Source organism: Platichthys flesus, chromosome 24, assembly GCF_949316205.1.
Source record: "Platichthys flesus chromosome 24, fPlaFle2.1, whole genome shotgun sequence".
Taxonomy (NCBI): domain Eukaryota; kingdom Metazoa; phylum Chordata; class Actinopteri; order Pleuronectiformes; family Pleuronectidae; genus Platichthys; species Platichthys flesus.
Genome location: NC_084968.1, coordinates 15,610,134 through 15,625,465, shown reverse-complemented (window position 1 = coordinate 15,625,465; position 15,332 = coordinate 15,610,134). Strand labels below are relative to the sequence as shown.

Here is a 15,332-nt window from a genome sequence, read left to right as displayed (position 1 = left end):
TGATTCTGACCGAGCAACACATCGAACAACAGGATCAAGTTCTGATTCAAAATGAGAAGGAGAATGCATTTAAAATAAAAAGACTGAGCCGCCAGGATATTAAACTAAAACTCTAAACTATGAACATTTGAAGAAGGGACAGGAAGCTAAGTCAAAGACACACACAAGAGAAGAAACTTCAAAATAAAACGGGAAACAACAGAGTCACGGTGAAACAACCAAGATGTTGTTCAAAAAACTAAAACTAAGAAAATAACACCTATAAATATAAAACACTTACAATAATCAAGACCAAACATTATGAAATCTAAATTTGAACAATTGAAAAATAAGTAAAACGCAAAGATTTTAACAAAACAGTCCTGTCAGAGTCGGTTTCATTTACATTAATATTACATTCAAAATACATTGTTACATTTAGGCAAATTTTGTATTTCATTTAGGTAATACTAAATATTACCTTCAAGTTCATTTAAAATTTATTTAAATAACCTTTAAAATACATTACAGACTGCAAACCTTTGGAGTGTCCAAAAAACAACTGCACTGAAGTACTTACAAAATAAAGCAACTAGCTGCAAGGCTTCGTTGAGTTTACTCAACTTAAGGGCTTACGTGCTGTGTCAACTTAACGTACCTAACATATGAAATATGGATCAACTGAAATATTTCTATTCGTTTAAACTTAAAATGTTGTCGTAATTCAACTTTGCTGCCCATCAGTTGAGGCTTCTAAAGACTAAAAGATTCTTCAAACATGATCTATTTATTATGAACAATAGGTACCATTATAAAACCAATAACTTAACTGTCACAATATGCAACATTGAAATCGTAGCAGCAGACATTTTGAGTGTCAATATTCATCCTTATGTTAACCTTATGGTTCCATTGCACAATTCTTTTCAAAACACAGTATATGGAAATGCAACTCACAATGTGGCTGTAACAGAATAACACATTACACCTTAAGGGATAGTGTATAGGCTATTTGAAATTCACTCAGTATCCATTAACCACTATGCTGATAGAGGGGTGGATAAAGTGTCCTGAGTCCACACAACACTTTTGGATTTTCAGGACTTAACCGTGTTACAGCAGAATCTAATACAACTTAAGTAATTGGGATTCAATTTTTTAAACATAACATGCCCCCATGCTGCTCCTAACCCTTTAAGCACAGGATCATGTGACCATTTGTCTTTTGAGAAACAAATCCAGCAGTGAAGAAACACTGAATACAGCAAAGTTAAAACTACACAAACACATGACTAATGAAACAAACTGACATGAATGTATGCGTGCGTGTTTTCATGGTAGGCCTGAACTTGTGCAGAACTCCCATCATGCACTAGGCTCTTCTCTCTGTCTCTCTGCCAACGCATTGATTTATTAACTTTGTGTTTCGTCCCTCCACAGTTTCTCTCTCTTTCTTTCTGACTCCAGAATCGCAGATTCAGAAAAGGACTATTGTTGTTAATATTATATTGTTGTTAATATTATTATTATTATTATGATAAAAATTATTATGATTATTATAATATGAATTGTAGCTCATTATTAACATATTTACATCTGTAATTATCACAGTTATTGTGTTTATTATGGCTAGTCAGTGCTAAAACCTGATGGTTACACATTACGTTGTAGTTTAATATACATATAATCTGGCAAATGTATTCAATTAAATTCCATTTGATTATATAATGTATTTAATATATATATATATATTATACAGAATATGTATATTAAACCACAAATAGATTATATCTATATATTTTCATGACAGTTCTGTTTCCCCTACACGTCGTCTCTGGCCATCCACAGTGATTGAACCCAGCTGATTGCTGTGACCTTTGACCTTTAATACTTCAGGCTAACGCTAAGGAGCGCTAAGAAGGCTCAGTATAGCATCAATGCTAACGCTCTTAACACAAGCTGACAAAGACTAAATGTCTTCAGCACTCTGAGACGCTGACAGCACGACCACGAAGTAACATCATAAACCTGCCTGATAACATCATTAATCCAACTGATGGTGTTATACACCTGACTGATGACATCATTAATCCAACTGAGGGTGTTATACACCTGTCTGATGACATCATTAATCCAACTGATGGTGTTATACACCTGACTAATGACATGATACATCAGTTAGACCAGAGATCAGGACCAGATCCAAAAACCACAGACCAGTTCCAGAGATCAGGACCAGATCCAGAAACCAGATAAACCAGCTCCAATGTTTTAAACCATAAAAAGTGATGCTGAGTCTTCACTGAAGATTTTCGCTGAAACATCAAAACTAATAAATTAAATATAAAACATTAACAAACAATAGTTTCTATCTTACTGTAAAAACTTGTAAAATAAAGAACTGTTAGATTTACTTTGACCAATCAGCCGTCAGCTTCACTGTGACACTGATTCAATTAATGTTTCGTAAATTTAGAGCTTGTTATGATCTGATGACATCACGGCATCACATCAGCTGACTGCAGGATAATCAATCACAAACTGATCAATCTGATCAATGAAGCCTCTGATTAACTTCCTAAGATCAGCAGGGTTAAGTTAACTGGTTAAAATAACTGGCTACATAACTAGTTTAAATAAGAAGTCACCGTAACACACACACACACACACACACTCACACAATTTTACCTCATAGATTCATGTATCCACAGAAAAAACTTCAGTTTCATCTGAAACGGAAAAAAACCTTTCGACGAAGAGAAATGATGTCGGGTCAAACGAGAGAGAGGGAGAGGGAGTAGGGAGAGAGAGTGGGAGAGAGGGAGGGAAGGAGAGAGGGAGAGAGAGAGACAGACAGACAGTGAGAGGGAGAGAGAGAGAGGGGGGGAGACAGACAGAGAAACACAGTTCGAGAGAGAGAGAGAGAGAGAGGGGGGGGGATATAGACACAGTTAGAGAGAGAGAGCTATAAAGAGAGAGAGAGATTTAGTTTAATCTAGTTAAAGGCTCAGGAGGACGTTTGGCTTCATTATGTAATGAGATGATCACTTGACACTTTGTGTTCATGTGTCCAAGTGTGTGAAGGTCTGAACTTCTAACCTGATCAATCTCTGACTGATGTCACAGCAGAAGAATCAATCACTTTTCATATCAAATCAAATTGTATTTGTTTATCAATTTTCAGTTTGTTTGTCAACACGAGAAGAAAAACTACAAAAATCCTTTGAGGAAACAGAAAAGTCGTAGTGAAGTAGAAACCAATTGTTTATCCACGTCATCTGGTTATGATCATAATCCATACTGATTATATACAACACACTAAACTGATACACAGATTATATACAATATATAAGTTTAAATATTGACAATGTAAAACAATTCAATCTGATTAAATACAACCAATAAAACAAAACCAACTAGTTTAATCTAAATAACGTACAATTTATTTGTATCACTGTGTGTGTGTGTGTGACAGTGTGTGTGTCAGTGTGTATGTGTGTGAGTGTTTAGTTGCTGGTTCAGTTAATCCTGATGTGGATTAGTTTGATCCTCAGAGCTCAGTTGGTCTGGAGCCAAGAATAGAGGCAGGATTAGAACAACCCCCCCCCAGACTGACCTGTTAGAACTGACCTGTAATCACCTACTGTAACTAATGAATGAACCTGATTATCATGTATTGATGATTGGATTCATGGATATGACACATTGTTTCATATTGTTTTTTATTTCTCAGGTCATTTACATATGTATGTTGAAAACAAACTATTTTGAACACACACACACACACACACACACACACACACACACACACACACACACACACACACACACACACACACACACACACACACACACACACACACACACACACACACACACACACACACACACACACACACACACACACACACACACACACACACACACACACACACACACACCTCTTCAGAGGGAAATCTTTGTGTTTCTGAAGCTCGAGTTGTCCCTGAAACACAAACACATTGATCAGTCTCAACAGCCCCCCCCGATGTCTTTTCTGTTGTCAGGCTGAGCTCAACCTGACAAACACAGTCAGGCTCATTGGTCACATCAACTAAGTCTCAGGATAATAAATCAATGTGTTGGCAGAGAGACAGAGAGAAGAGCCTGGTGCATGATGGGAGTTCTGCACTGGTTCAGGCCTACCATGAAAACACACACATACATTCATGTCAGTTTGTTTCATTAGTCATGTGTTTGTGTAGTTTTAACTTTCCTGTATTCAGTGTTTCTTCACTGCTGGATTTGTTTCTCAAAAGACAAATGATCACATGATCTCAGGATCTCTGACTCTAGATATGAGCATGTGCACATCTAAGGGGCGGGGTTTATGGGATGTGACCAATCACTGAAATGGGCACGTTTGACTGGCACCTGGCTGTGGACAAGATGGCCGACCTCCATCCTCAGTGAGCTCAGGTACAACCGACATACCCGCTCCCGTGAAGGGTTACACAAATACTTTACACTTATGATCACGTGACATTTTGCCTTTAATGATCACAGAGAAGTTTTTCTGTTGTTTTAAATCTTCATCATGTTTATAAACAGTGACGTCATCACTAACATCAATAAGAGCTTCTGTGACTCTGACTCCCACCTGAGGCTGTCGTTGTGAGTCTTATACTCCATGATGGTGTTGGCTGGAAGGTTCAGGACTCGTCTCAACGTGTCTCGGATTCTGGACGTCGTCGTCTGATCGTTAGACGTTTTGTTCCAGATCGACAAGATGTCCTCCTGAAGGACAGACAGATGGGAGACAGACAGGTGAGAGACAGACAGGTCTGAGATCAGGTCTGAGATCAGGTCTGACTCGACAACTGACTGTCAGTGTAGTACTACAATACTAGTATAATACTACTACAGTAAGAACTGCAGTAACAGTAAGTAATACTGGATTAATATCATAGGTTCATTGTTTCCCTTGGTGGACGTGTGAGAGCTCTCTTCTGAAATCATTGTTCAGGAAAACTGTATTAAGATAACTTTAGTTTGAGTATCGCTGTAGTATAACTGTAGTATTACTGTAGTATTTTTAACTGGAAGAGGGTTTAGACAGAGAGTGGGGGAAGACATGCCGCGGGTGGGACTCGAACCCGGCCACTATTGGGGGGGGGGGGGGGCGCTATATGCTGCCCCTTCCTGCAGTAGTTTACCTGGAAGCGTATAGAGACCACGGCTCCACAGACCTCCTCTCCCACCATGAACTGCTCGCCCACCATAGCAAGGATGATGTTTTCCCAGAAGCGACTGGCGAGACCTTTTCTCAGACGAATGATCCACTTTCCTCCGCTGCGGTTACAATCATCCTGGGGGGGGGAGGAGACAAACTTATCCCACAATGCATCAGTGACACAGAGGTGGTCCTGTTGATCTGACCACGGTAATGTCTTTCTGCTTGAATACAGGAAATGAATGAAGCTTCTTCTGGTTGCATTGGTAACGTGATGATGGCTTCACTAACAGCATCAGTACTCCACAGTACTACAGTACTACAGTACTCCACAGGTCTTATGATTAGAAGGTGGTGTAATCTTACCTCCCACATGGGTTTGATTCCCTCCTTGAACAAGTGGAAGTCGCTGTGTCCACTCAGATCACCTGGTCGCACGAGGTGACTGTAAAACTTCCAGAACTGCTCCACCTGAACAACACAAACACACACAGTACAGTGTGAGTACTGATCATCAGTGACCAGGTCTGTTTGTGACCAATGACACAACATGACAATGTAAATGTGTTAGGGTTAAAATACACTTCAATGCAGACAGTCTCCAGTAGGGGACGTTACAATGATTATTGATCTACTGATCTGATTATATATTGATGACCAAAAAAACTCTTTCATTGTTCGGAATCAGTAAATTTAGTCATTGATACAGAAAGAAAATACTGAATTTCTTCAAAGATAATTTTCTCAAACACGATAAGATTGTTGTTGTTCTGGGTTTGGATAAAAGCGTCAGCTAAATGAACAATGTAGAAAGTGTGTGTGTGTGTGTGTGTGTGTGTGTGTGTGTGTGTGTGTGTGTGTGTGTGTGTGTGTGTGTGTGTACCGATGCCACAGTTCCGATCTGTCTGATGTTTTGTTCGTAGCTCTGTGAACTGGCTGGACGACTGGGAGTTCTTCTACTGAACCAGAAGGTGTAGTTGTACTGAAGAGGATGTTCACCTGCAGCTGGACTCACCGTCTGACAGACAGGTGTGTGCGTGTGTGTGTGGGGGGGGGGGGGGGGGGGGTGTAGAGAGAGAGAGAGAGAGAGAGAGAGAGAGAGAGAGAGAGAGAGAGACAGACAGACAGACAGACAGAGACATGATTTGTATTAATAAAGATCTTTTCTAGTCTTGATGACACTCAATGCTCTTTACAGTTCGACCTTCACACACATTCATACAGTTCATCCATTAGCAGCACTTCTTTTCTATGAGGTTCATCAGAGAGCTCCTGCAGTCTGTGGTGGTACCGTTGGATGCACCGATACATCAAGTCCCATAGGTGCTCAACTGGTTTAAGGTCAGGGGAATGAGAGGGCCAGTCAATGGCATCAATATCTTTGTCATCAAGGAACCGGCGACACACAAAGTGGAGTCCCAGTACAAGGGCTCCACTACCAGGAACATGTGGGCCGGACTGAGAACCATCTCAGACTACAAAGCCAAGACCAGCAGTGCTGATGTAGTGTCTGCATCTCCCCCAGAGGATCTGAACACTTTTTATTCTTTGAGAGTAACTCCCGGCTGCGGAGGTCGAAGAGGCCCAGGAGGACCGCTGCCCCCCCGTCATATCCAGACATGTGGAAATCCCTCAACCGGATCAACACACGCAAGGCACCTGGACCTGATGGGATCCCTGGCCGAGCTCCTAAGGTGTGTGCAGATCAGCTGATGTGTTTAGATAAATATATATTTTATTTTCTATTTTAAATGTTGATATTCTATTTTATACTGTTTTTTTTTTATTTATAATTTTTTGGTTGTAATTACTTGAGCATTTTTAGAAGAGAACCTGTGAATCAAGCATTTCATTGCCAGTGACGGCTTAATGTTGTTGTTGTGCATTTGACAATACAAATCTTGAATCTGGTCACATGAGGCCGGGCATTGTCCTACACCAGGAGGAACGCAGGGTCCACTGCACCAGGAAGAACCCAGGGTCCACAGCACCAGGAAGAACCCAGAGTCCACTGCACCAGGAGGAACCCAGGGTCCACTGCAACAGGAAGAACCCAGGGTCCACTGCAACAGGAAGAACCCAGGGTCCACTGCACCAGGAAGAACCCAGGGTCCACTGCCCCAGGAAGAACCCAGGGTCCACAGCACCAGGAGGAACCCAGGGTCCACTGCACCAGGAGGAACCCAGGGTCCACTGCATCAGCTGAAGGTCTGACAATCTCTCTGAGGAATTCATCCCGTTAACACCAGCAGTCAAGGTACCATTGGCTATGACATGGAGGTCTGTGAGACCCTCCAAGGATACATCCCCAGATCCTCAGTGACAAAACACCAAACCGGTCTAGTGGATGATGTAACAGGCAGCATAATGTTTTAACAGCTTCTCCAGACTCTTCAGAGAACTGATCAGGGAGCAGTTACCACCTCATGCTACCAGTCGTGAGAAGGACATTAGCAGAACAGGAGAGAGCAGCTGTCTGTAGCCTCCACATGCAGATCCATTCCCTTTTGGGGGTGGTCTTCATTTTGTTTCTGCACTGCACCAGTTGTCACTTTAACTTGCACCAAGTAGGTGAATCTGATTCATTATCACTTGTGCTTCCTAAATGAACAGATTGACAGACCTGAAGTTACAACTACTTGCTGTTGTACTGTGATGATTAAGTGTTCCTTAAATGTGTGGAGCAGTTTTACATATACACACACATACACACACTGCTCAGTGAAGTGAGGGAAGCTCAATGTCAGAGTATAAAGTTAAACTTCAGAGATCAATGTGTCCATCAGAAGAACCAGTTTCTCTGATTTGGTGCAAATCGAAGTAACAACAGGTGAAAAGGACGAGCCAATCAATCAATGTGTGTGATGAGTGTAGATGTTGTGTCTCTAATAATCAGTGTGTGAAAAACACAAGAGTAAAACTACTTTGATACTAATACTATACTGAGTGTACTGGCAGACAAATGTTTACGAGAAACCACAAAAATCCAATCGCTTCTTTTTGAGACCAAATGAAATTCACAAATTGTTGAGATGTTGTGTAGACGACAACGAGATGTAAGGAGACATGAAGTCACTGGGCTGAAGACAACGAATTGATTAGCTCTTGATTTTATATTGATTATTATTCAAATCTTTACTCCTTGATTCATGATGACACTCTGTGTAATGATGACACACACAAGCAGGTACACACACACAGACCCGCAGACACACACAGGGACACACGTACCCACACACACGTAGACAGACACACACTCAGACTAAAAACCAAACCTTGTGTCGGTTGTGGTTGTTGTTGGTGCCGTCGTCATGGAGACTCTCTGAATGCCCCTGGTCGTCCTCGTCTCTGATTCATAAACAGGAAGTGACATCAACATTCAAATATTCATGTTCCAGGTTCTGTGACAAATACGTGTTAGAAGCATGTGTGGATATAAACATGTGAAGGAGTCTGCACATACTAAAGTGTTCATATATATATAGACGAGGAGAGAGACAGATTATAAAAATATACACATAAGTACAAATAAGTACACATTAAAACATTTATATAGAACATGAATACACGTGAATATACACCAAGACAAGCATTGTAAAATATAAACAGTCAAATAAACGTTATTTAGACTGTGACTAATAACATCTACTTGCGGTTCTTTAGTTTAGATTCAGATATAAGTTTAAAAATGTCTAATTCGTTTATAAAGTGTTTAGATCCACTCAGACTGTGTCGGTGATTCTGAGTTACCGTCGATGCTAACTGTTAGCTAGGAGCGATGTGCTACATCACCGCTGAACTTCCGGTTCACTGTGAATCTTACCGCTCGAGCTGGTTCATCTCTTCTGCGTCCGCTTCTCTCCTCGTTATTCTCACTTTAATTTTCTGTAAACTTTAAATCTTCCACTTTGTTTTCCTCCTTTTCTTCCTCCTCATGCGGCTGTCGAGCTGAACGCTGCCCCCACTGCGCATGTGCAGCAAAAGTCAACGGAAAGAGACAAAGGACAAACGTAGTGGTTTTGAATCGCGTTTCTAAAACTGAACGATATTTAGAAACAGTAAATACGGAGGCCTGCTCGGGACTATTAGTGTTTCGTGTGGGAACATGTGTGTATTTCCGGTTTGACACAGTAGATGGCAGCAGAGATTAAAGAATGAAAATCAGCTGAGTTGAGATGAAACGGAATTAGTTTTATATTTTATATCTTTTGAATAAAATCTCCTCAGTGAGGATCCACAGCATCAGTATTTATAACAAATCATCAGTAGACATTAAGAAACGTTCCTTGTTCATTACATCAATCATCAATTCATCAGTTTACAAAACAATCAACAATATTGATCACATGGAAACAAACACATCATATCTGCTCACTTCAGTCACTATGACAAACAGATGATGATGTCATTAATCAATAAGTGGATCCGCATGGCTCAGGTTGCTGAATCTATTGTCATGGTTACTGACAGAGTGGGCGGGGCATATACTGACCTCTGACCTGAGCAGAAACAAACCCTCAAACTGGCCCCACCCCCAAAGGCTGATAGGGCAGGGAACCAGTTATTCTATGCTACGCTCTCCAAAGCTACTTACTACTATTCATTGTTCCAGTGCAATAGTTTAGCTAACAAATAACTACCTGTGAATTAGAGTGAACCAATGCTAACTAGCCTAGCATTGCTTATCAGAAGAATAACAAGCAGCTGATTGGTCGTGATTGTCGTTAGACTCTGATCCCTGATAAAACTCAACGATATATGTTGATTCAGTCAAAACTTACCAAAATATGAAGTAATCTGTTGAGAAACTTATTTTATAGATGAAAAAGTTCTCAGATTTTATAAAGATATTAGGAAATTATATAACTACCATAATTTATGAAAAATATTCCAATATCAATCAGTAATTAAAGAAAGAAAAGTTTTTGAGACAAGAAATCTTTCTAAATAAAATGTTTAATTTGAAATAAAGTTTTGAGAGAAAATGTGACAAATTTTTGATAATTAATGATTAGATTAGACAGATTCACATTAATATTGTTTTATTAATATTTAAATGAGCAGTAAATAAAAACAACCCTTTCTGATCTTTACGTGAAATTGGTGAGTTTGGTCTGACCTCATCATATTGTCTCCGCCCACAGCTGTTCAACACAGCTTTCCTATTGGTCACAACTCCTGATTGTCATAAATATTGATCAATAACTTGGGTAATATTGCTCTGAAAGTGACCAGTGTTCATTCTGCTGGTTTCAATAAAGCTGGTTCATAAAGTCACAGTTTCTCAATAAAGATTGATTCATACGCTACAGCTAAAAAACCTCTCTGTGTTGAGCTAGCAGAGCTAACATGCTAACTGTGGCACCGACTGGAAGACGTCAAATCCCCCCCCCCTTCTTTAGCCACGCCTCCTACCCTGAGATTCACGTTGCCATGACAACCATCCTAGCAACACATCATTGTGACGTTTGAACTTCATCACGTTTCATAACCGTCAAAGACGATAGTGCAGTAACGTGTCGTATGAGTGTATGTTGTATATAAATTAACATTATATACACACACATGTACACTCAGTGTTCGTTGGGCATGTGTCTGATGGTGTGGAAGATCCAGTCCATCTTCGTGCTCCAGCCTCCGTGATGAGCATCGTTCATCTGCTTGGTGAAATACTCCAGCGCCTCCTGCTGGCTCTTCTCTGAAAGACAGGCAAGTGTTAGAGCAAGAGACAGACTACCACAAACTGCGTCTCTCTCTCTCTCTCTCTCTCTCTCTCTCTCTCTCTCTCTCTCTCTCTCTCTCTCTCTCTCTCTCTCTCTCTCTCTCTCATTCTTTCACTCTCTCTCTCACACTCTCACTCTCTTTCACTCTCACTCTCACACCACTCTCACTCTTTCACTCTCTCTCTCTCTCTCTCTCTCTCTCTCTCTCTCTCTCTCTCTCTCTCTCTCACTCTCTTTCCTCCTCTCTCTCCCCCCCTCTCTCTCTCCCCTCTCTCACTCTCACTCTCTTTCTTTCCTTCACTCTCTCTGTGTCTCTCTCTCTCTCTCTCTCTCTCTCTCCCCCCCCCCGTCTCTCTCTCTCCCCCCCCTGTCTCTCTCTCTCACCCAGAGCGAGGGTCTTCCTCAGGTAGGCGATGTCATCAAAGCTCTGCAGTTCAGGCATCCCGCAGCCGAGGAGGAGGGAGAAGAGGTTGATGAAGAGGCTGGCGTGCTGACGGATGGCCAGATAAGCTTTGTAACACATTTCCTGGAACCTAAGACACACAGGCAGAGAGACAGATACACAAAGAGTGAGACAGGCAGAGAGTGAGACAGCAGGACCAACAGACAGAAGAGGTGCAGGCAACACCTGTCGAACTCCTTGGTCTTTGTCGACTCCTGGATTCCTTTACTGATGACGATGAGGAAGTCCTGCGTCAGGACGAAGGGGACACGCTCCCGCTTATACCCAAACTTCTTCTTCTTATGATCCAGGAAGTGACCGAAGTCAATGTGGAACAGCTGGAGGAGGAGGAAGAGGATTAGAAAGAAGAAGAGGACGAGAAATAGGAGGAGGAGAAGAAGGAGGAGAATAAGAGGAAGATATGTCAGGTTTTTGAAAACATTTCTGAAGCAACTTGTGACACTTGTCTGTCTCTCTGTTATGTGTCTGTCTGTCTGTCTGTGTCTCAGCTGTCTGTCTCTCACCTATGTGTCTGTCTGTGTCTCAGCTGTCTGTCTCTCACCTGTCCGTTCTCCTTCACCATGATGTTGGAGTTGTGTCTGTCTCCGATTCCCAGGATGAAGGTGGCGACACAGTAACCTGCACACGACCTGGTGAAGAGGTCGATGGCTCGGTCATACCTGAAAGACAAACAGGTGGTGAGACAGAGAGACAGACAGGCAGTTGATCAGAGAGCAGACAGACAGACAGGTACTGACGCCTCTCCTCGGTTCTTGTCTTTGATCCAGTGGTGCAGCGTGTTGGAGTTGAACTGCAGCGCCCCCTTCAGGCCTCCTTTACACTGGATCTGCATGATGGTGAAACTGTTCTTCACCACCTCGATCAGACCGACACAGTCTCCAATGGACAGGCAGCCGTACGGCAGCATGCTGAGAGACACACACACACACACACACACACACACACACACAGTTAGCCAGGTGGGTGAGATGTCACAATCAGTGATGATGTCACAGTTTCTCACCGCAGGTCCAGGCCCTGATTCTGCCAGATGTTCTCCATGATCTTAATGATCTGCAGAGTCAACATGTCCTGACGCAGGTCTGAAGCACACAGACCAGAAACTCCATTACCCACAACCCCCTGCAGCATTCTGTACTCACAACATTAGCATTCACCATTGAAGGAAGAGTAGTTGTTAGCAGGGCAAAATACCGTCTCCATTCTTAAAGATGATTTCGTTGTTGGTGAAAAGCAGCTCGGACATGATATCAGGGTTCTCCCAGTTCAACCACAGGGGGCGCTTTGCTGAGGACATGATCCGACACTCCTCCAGCCTAAAGACACACACACTTTATTTGACCTTTGACTTCTGATGACAGGTCATATGTTTGTGACGTGTGGATATGTTCATCACTCACATTCTATCTATTGTTGATTTAAACAAATAAAACTGTTCAAGTCTGATTATCATGAATTCTTGACGTCCACATTTGACACTGCACGTCAAGACAAAAAGTAGGACGTCCAAAAACCCTCTGTAGACATGTTAGTTCTTTGGTTAGTTGGTTGGTTTCCTTGTTGGCTTATTGTTTTTTGGTTGGTTCTTGGTTGGGTGTTTATTATTTCTTTTGTTAGTTGTTTACCTGAGGTTTCCCAACTGGTGAACAGGGTTCAGAGGAGACACAAATCCCTGCAGAGCCTCCATGTAATCAGGTCGAGACATGTGTTCGACCAGGAACTTCATCTGGGTCTGACAACCAATCACAGCACAGCAATACATCACAATTAACCAATCACAGTTCACAGACACATGTAACTCTACAGAGAAACAAAGACAGTTTGTACTTTCTGTGTCTCGTCCTTCTTTTCTTGTTTCAATGTGTCCGTCAGGTTCACCAGCTTGTCCATGGCCTCCACCTGAACTCACACACAACTGTTATTGGCAGAAGCTTCACATTCAGTCATAGTTTAAACAGAACTGAGCCATCGTTGACCAATCAGAGCAGGGCTAACAGTGACTTCATGTGTTCAGGTGTGCTCACTTGTCTGTTCAGATGTTTCAGGTACATCCCACAGGCTCTGCAGAAAGCTTCCAGCAGCAGACCGAAGCGACGAGACACCGTCTTGTTGTGCATCTCTGACCTGAGAACACAGAGGAAATGAGTCACCAACTGAACAGGAAACACATAAACTTCCCTTTACTCCTGAGGTCATGTGACTTACTTGAGATGCCAGAAGAAAAAGTGACCAATTCTCTGATTGGTCAGAGCTTTCTTGATCAGGAAACGTGCAAGAGGATTGTCCAGGTACATCTCGTACTTCAACACCTGCAGAGTTTTCTCACATTCAGTTTCATCGAATCAGACAAAACATCGGTGAATAAAACATGAATCATCAGCAGTGAGCATTGTGTCAATAGGGTTAGGGTTAGGGTTTAATACAGACACAGCCAGGACAGAGTCGAAGTGTCACTACAATCAAGTGAAGGAGTTACAGGATCTCAGGCAGGGCGGTGTTTCCAGTAACGCAGCTGTTGTACCACGACTGTGAAGAAGGAGGTGAGCCACAAGGCTTTTCCATTTTCCAGTTGTTATGTTCCAAACCTCATCTGTGGTCATTAGCTCTGATTAATGACTGAAAGATTGAGATCGCCAATACAAGCGGGTGAAATCAGAGTAACGAGGTCGGCCATTCAGAGGGAGGTCAGAGTAGAACAGCTGCTCATTCACATCTAAACACCAACGCTGAGGTGGTTCAGGCATCCAATCAAGATCCTCCTGGCCGCCTCTCATTGGACGTTTACTTAGCATGTCCAACTGGAAGAAGAGCCAGAACTCACTGGAGGAACTTCATATCTCAATCGGCCCTTGAACACCAGCTGAAGAGCAGGGGAGAGGAACGTCTGGAACATCGAGTAAGGAAATGAATGGTGTGACTACATCTTCTGTTCCTCTCCTCACAAAGAAGCAAGGTGTTCTGGGTAACTGGTGGTCACAGAAGTGCTGATGTGCACACCTCACACATGCATGAAGCAAGTTGATTGGTTGATTCAGCTTCTGTCCAGACTCAAGTTTCAAAGGGAGATGAAAATAAATTATAGATTCAAGTTAAAGAGAAATTATCACGAAACAAGTCAGAGTGACGTTCGTGAGCCCTCACCACCGTGAACCAGGAGACACATGATCACAGCTTCAGGTTTGTTCTCAGGTTAGATGTCCTCAGACTCTTTAACCAGATCTTATACAGGAGGAGTAAACTTACCTGGACCAGCTGCAGCAGGTACTGTGACAGCTTATCGTCCGTCAGGCCTTTCACCAGACAGCGCAGAGCGAACTCTCTGATCATCGGGTCAGGAAAGTTACAGTCCAACAGCTCCAGAGCGGACTCCGGCTCCATCAGGGGCCACTCCTTCAACAAGCAGTACATCTGTGGAGGGGGAGGACGAGCAGGTGACGGACAAGTTTAAAGAACCTGTCCTGACGGTTAAAACGTCTCGTACCTGTGATACTTCGTCTCTGGAGTTCCACTTGACGGACAGAAGAAGCTTCGGAAGAGACTCTGGGATTTTGACACAGTAATGTCTGCGGATAGACGGGTAGAAAGACAGTTAGACAGACGGGTAGAGACAGACCCCTCTATTCCCTGTGTCTCTGTCCCCTGTGTCCCCCTCACCTGTGTCTCTCTCCCCTGTGTCCCCCTCACCTGTGTCTCCAGAGGAAGTCCTTCTCCTGCTCTGAGAGCTCATACAGAGGATCTTTAGAACAAAGACAGCGGAGCTGTTCAGCCTCGCCTGAGGAAACACTGCTGTCACAGGCCAGACGACTGCTCTGAGAGAGAGACAGGTATTTAGGGTTCGGTCTGTGGCAGTAGTTATATATGTTTATGATTATAATACCAGTCCGTGGCAGCAGTTACAGTATATATGTTTATGATTATATAACCAGTCCATGGCAGTAGTTTTATATGACTATGT

General features: G+C 42.5%; 2 protein-coding genes across 2 annotated transcripts in view; both read right to left on the bottom strand.

Moving 5' to 3' along the window:
* Nucleotides 1-3,697: 3,697 nt before the first annotated feature.
* Nucleotides 3,698-9,182, bottom strand: LOC133950187 (eukaryotic translation initiation factor 4E type 2-like). The gene is made up of 7 exons (XM_062384422.1): nt 9,015-9,182; nt 8,467-8,539; nt 6,075-6,209; nt 5,558-5,662; nt 5,175-5,327; nt 4,619-4,755; nt 3,698-3,964 (listed from the first exon to the last, which is right to left on the bottom strand). Exons 1-7 carry the CDS (start codon nt 9,029-9,031, stop codon nt 3,925-3,927), a joined length of 660 nt encoding a protein of 219 aa, XP_062240406.1. The 5' UTR covers nt 9,032-9,182; the 3' UTR covers nt 3,698-3,924.
* A 196-nt stretch (nt 9,183-9,378) lies between these two features.
* The window catches only part of zgc:158659 (uncharacterized protein LOC791141 homolog), a 19,303-nt gene continuing 13,349 nt past the window's right edge, over nt 9,379-15,332 (bottom strand). The window contains exons 15-28 of the mRNA XM_062384439.1: nt 15,062-15,186; nt 14,859-14,940; nt 14,621-14,785; nt 13,583-13,686; nt 13,402-13,501; nt 13,205-13,276; nt 13,003-13,109; nt 12,572-12,693; nt 12,381-12,459; nt 12,115-12,285; nt 11,919-12,036; nt 11,543-11,694; nt 11,299-11,447; nt 9,379-10,889 (exon numbers count right to left, since the gene is read on the bottom strand). Of these exons, the coding sequence (XP_062240423.1) occupies nt 10,765-10,889; nt 11,299-11,447; nt 11,543-11,694; nt 11,919-12,036; nt 12,115-12,285; nt 12,381-12,459; nt 12,572-12,693; nt 13,003-13,109; nt 13,205-13,276; nt 13,402-13,501; nt 13,583-13,686; nt 14,621-14,785; nt 14,859-14,940; nt 15,062-15,186 (1,671 nt within the window). The 3' untranslated portion in view covers nt 9,379-10,764. The remainder of the gene's footprint in view (nt 10,890-11,298; nt 11,448-11,542; nt 11,695-11,918; nt 12,037-12,114; nt 12,286-12,380; nt 12,460-12,571; nt 12,694-13,002; nt 13,110-13,204; nt 13,277-13,401; nt 13,502-13,582; nt 13,687-14,620; nt 14,786-14,858; nt 14,941-15,061; nt 15,187-15,332) is intronic.

What these genes read in the sequence shown, in the direction of transcription:
- LOC133950187 (XM_062384422.1), bottom strand. An exon ending in GAATCAAACCCATGTGGGAG is followed by an intron (nt 5,328 to 5,557) that starts GTAAGATTACAC and finishes TCCCCCCCCCAG; the next exon opens with GATGATTGTAACCGCAGCGG. An exon ending in TGGTCTCTATACGCTTCCAG is followed by an intron (nt 4,756 to 5,174) that starts GTAAACTACTGC and finishes TCTGTCCTTCAG; the next exon opens with GAGGACATCTTGTCGATCTG.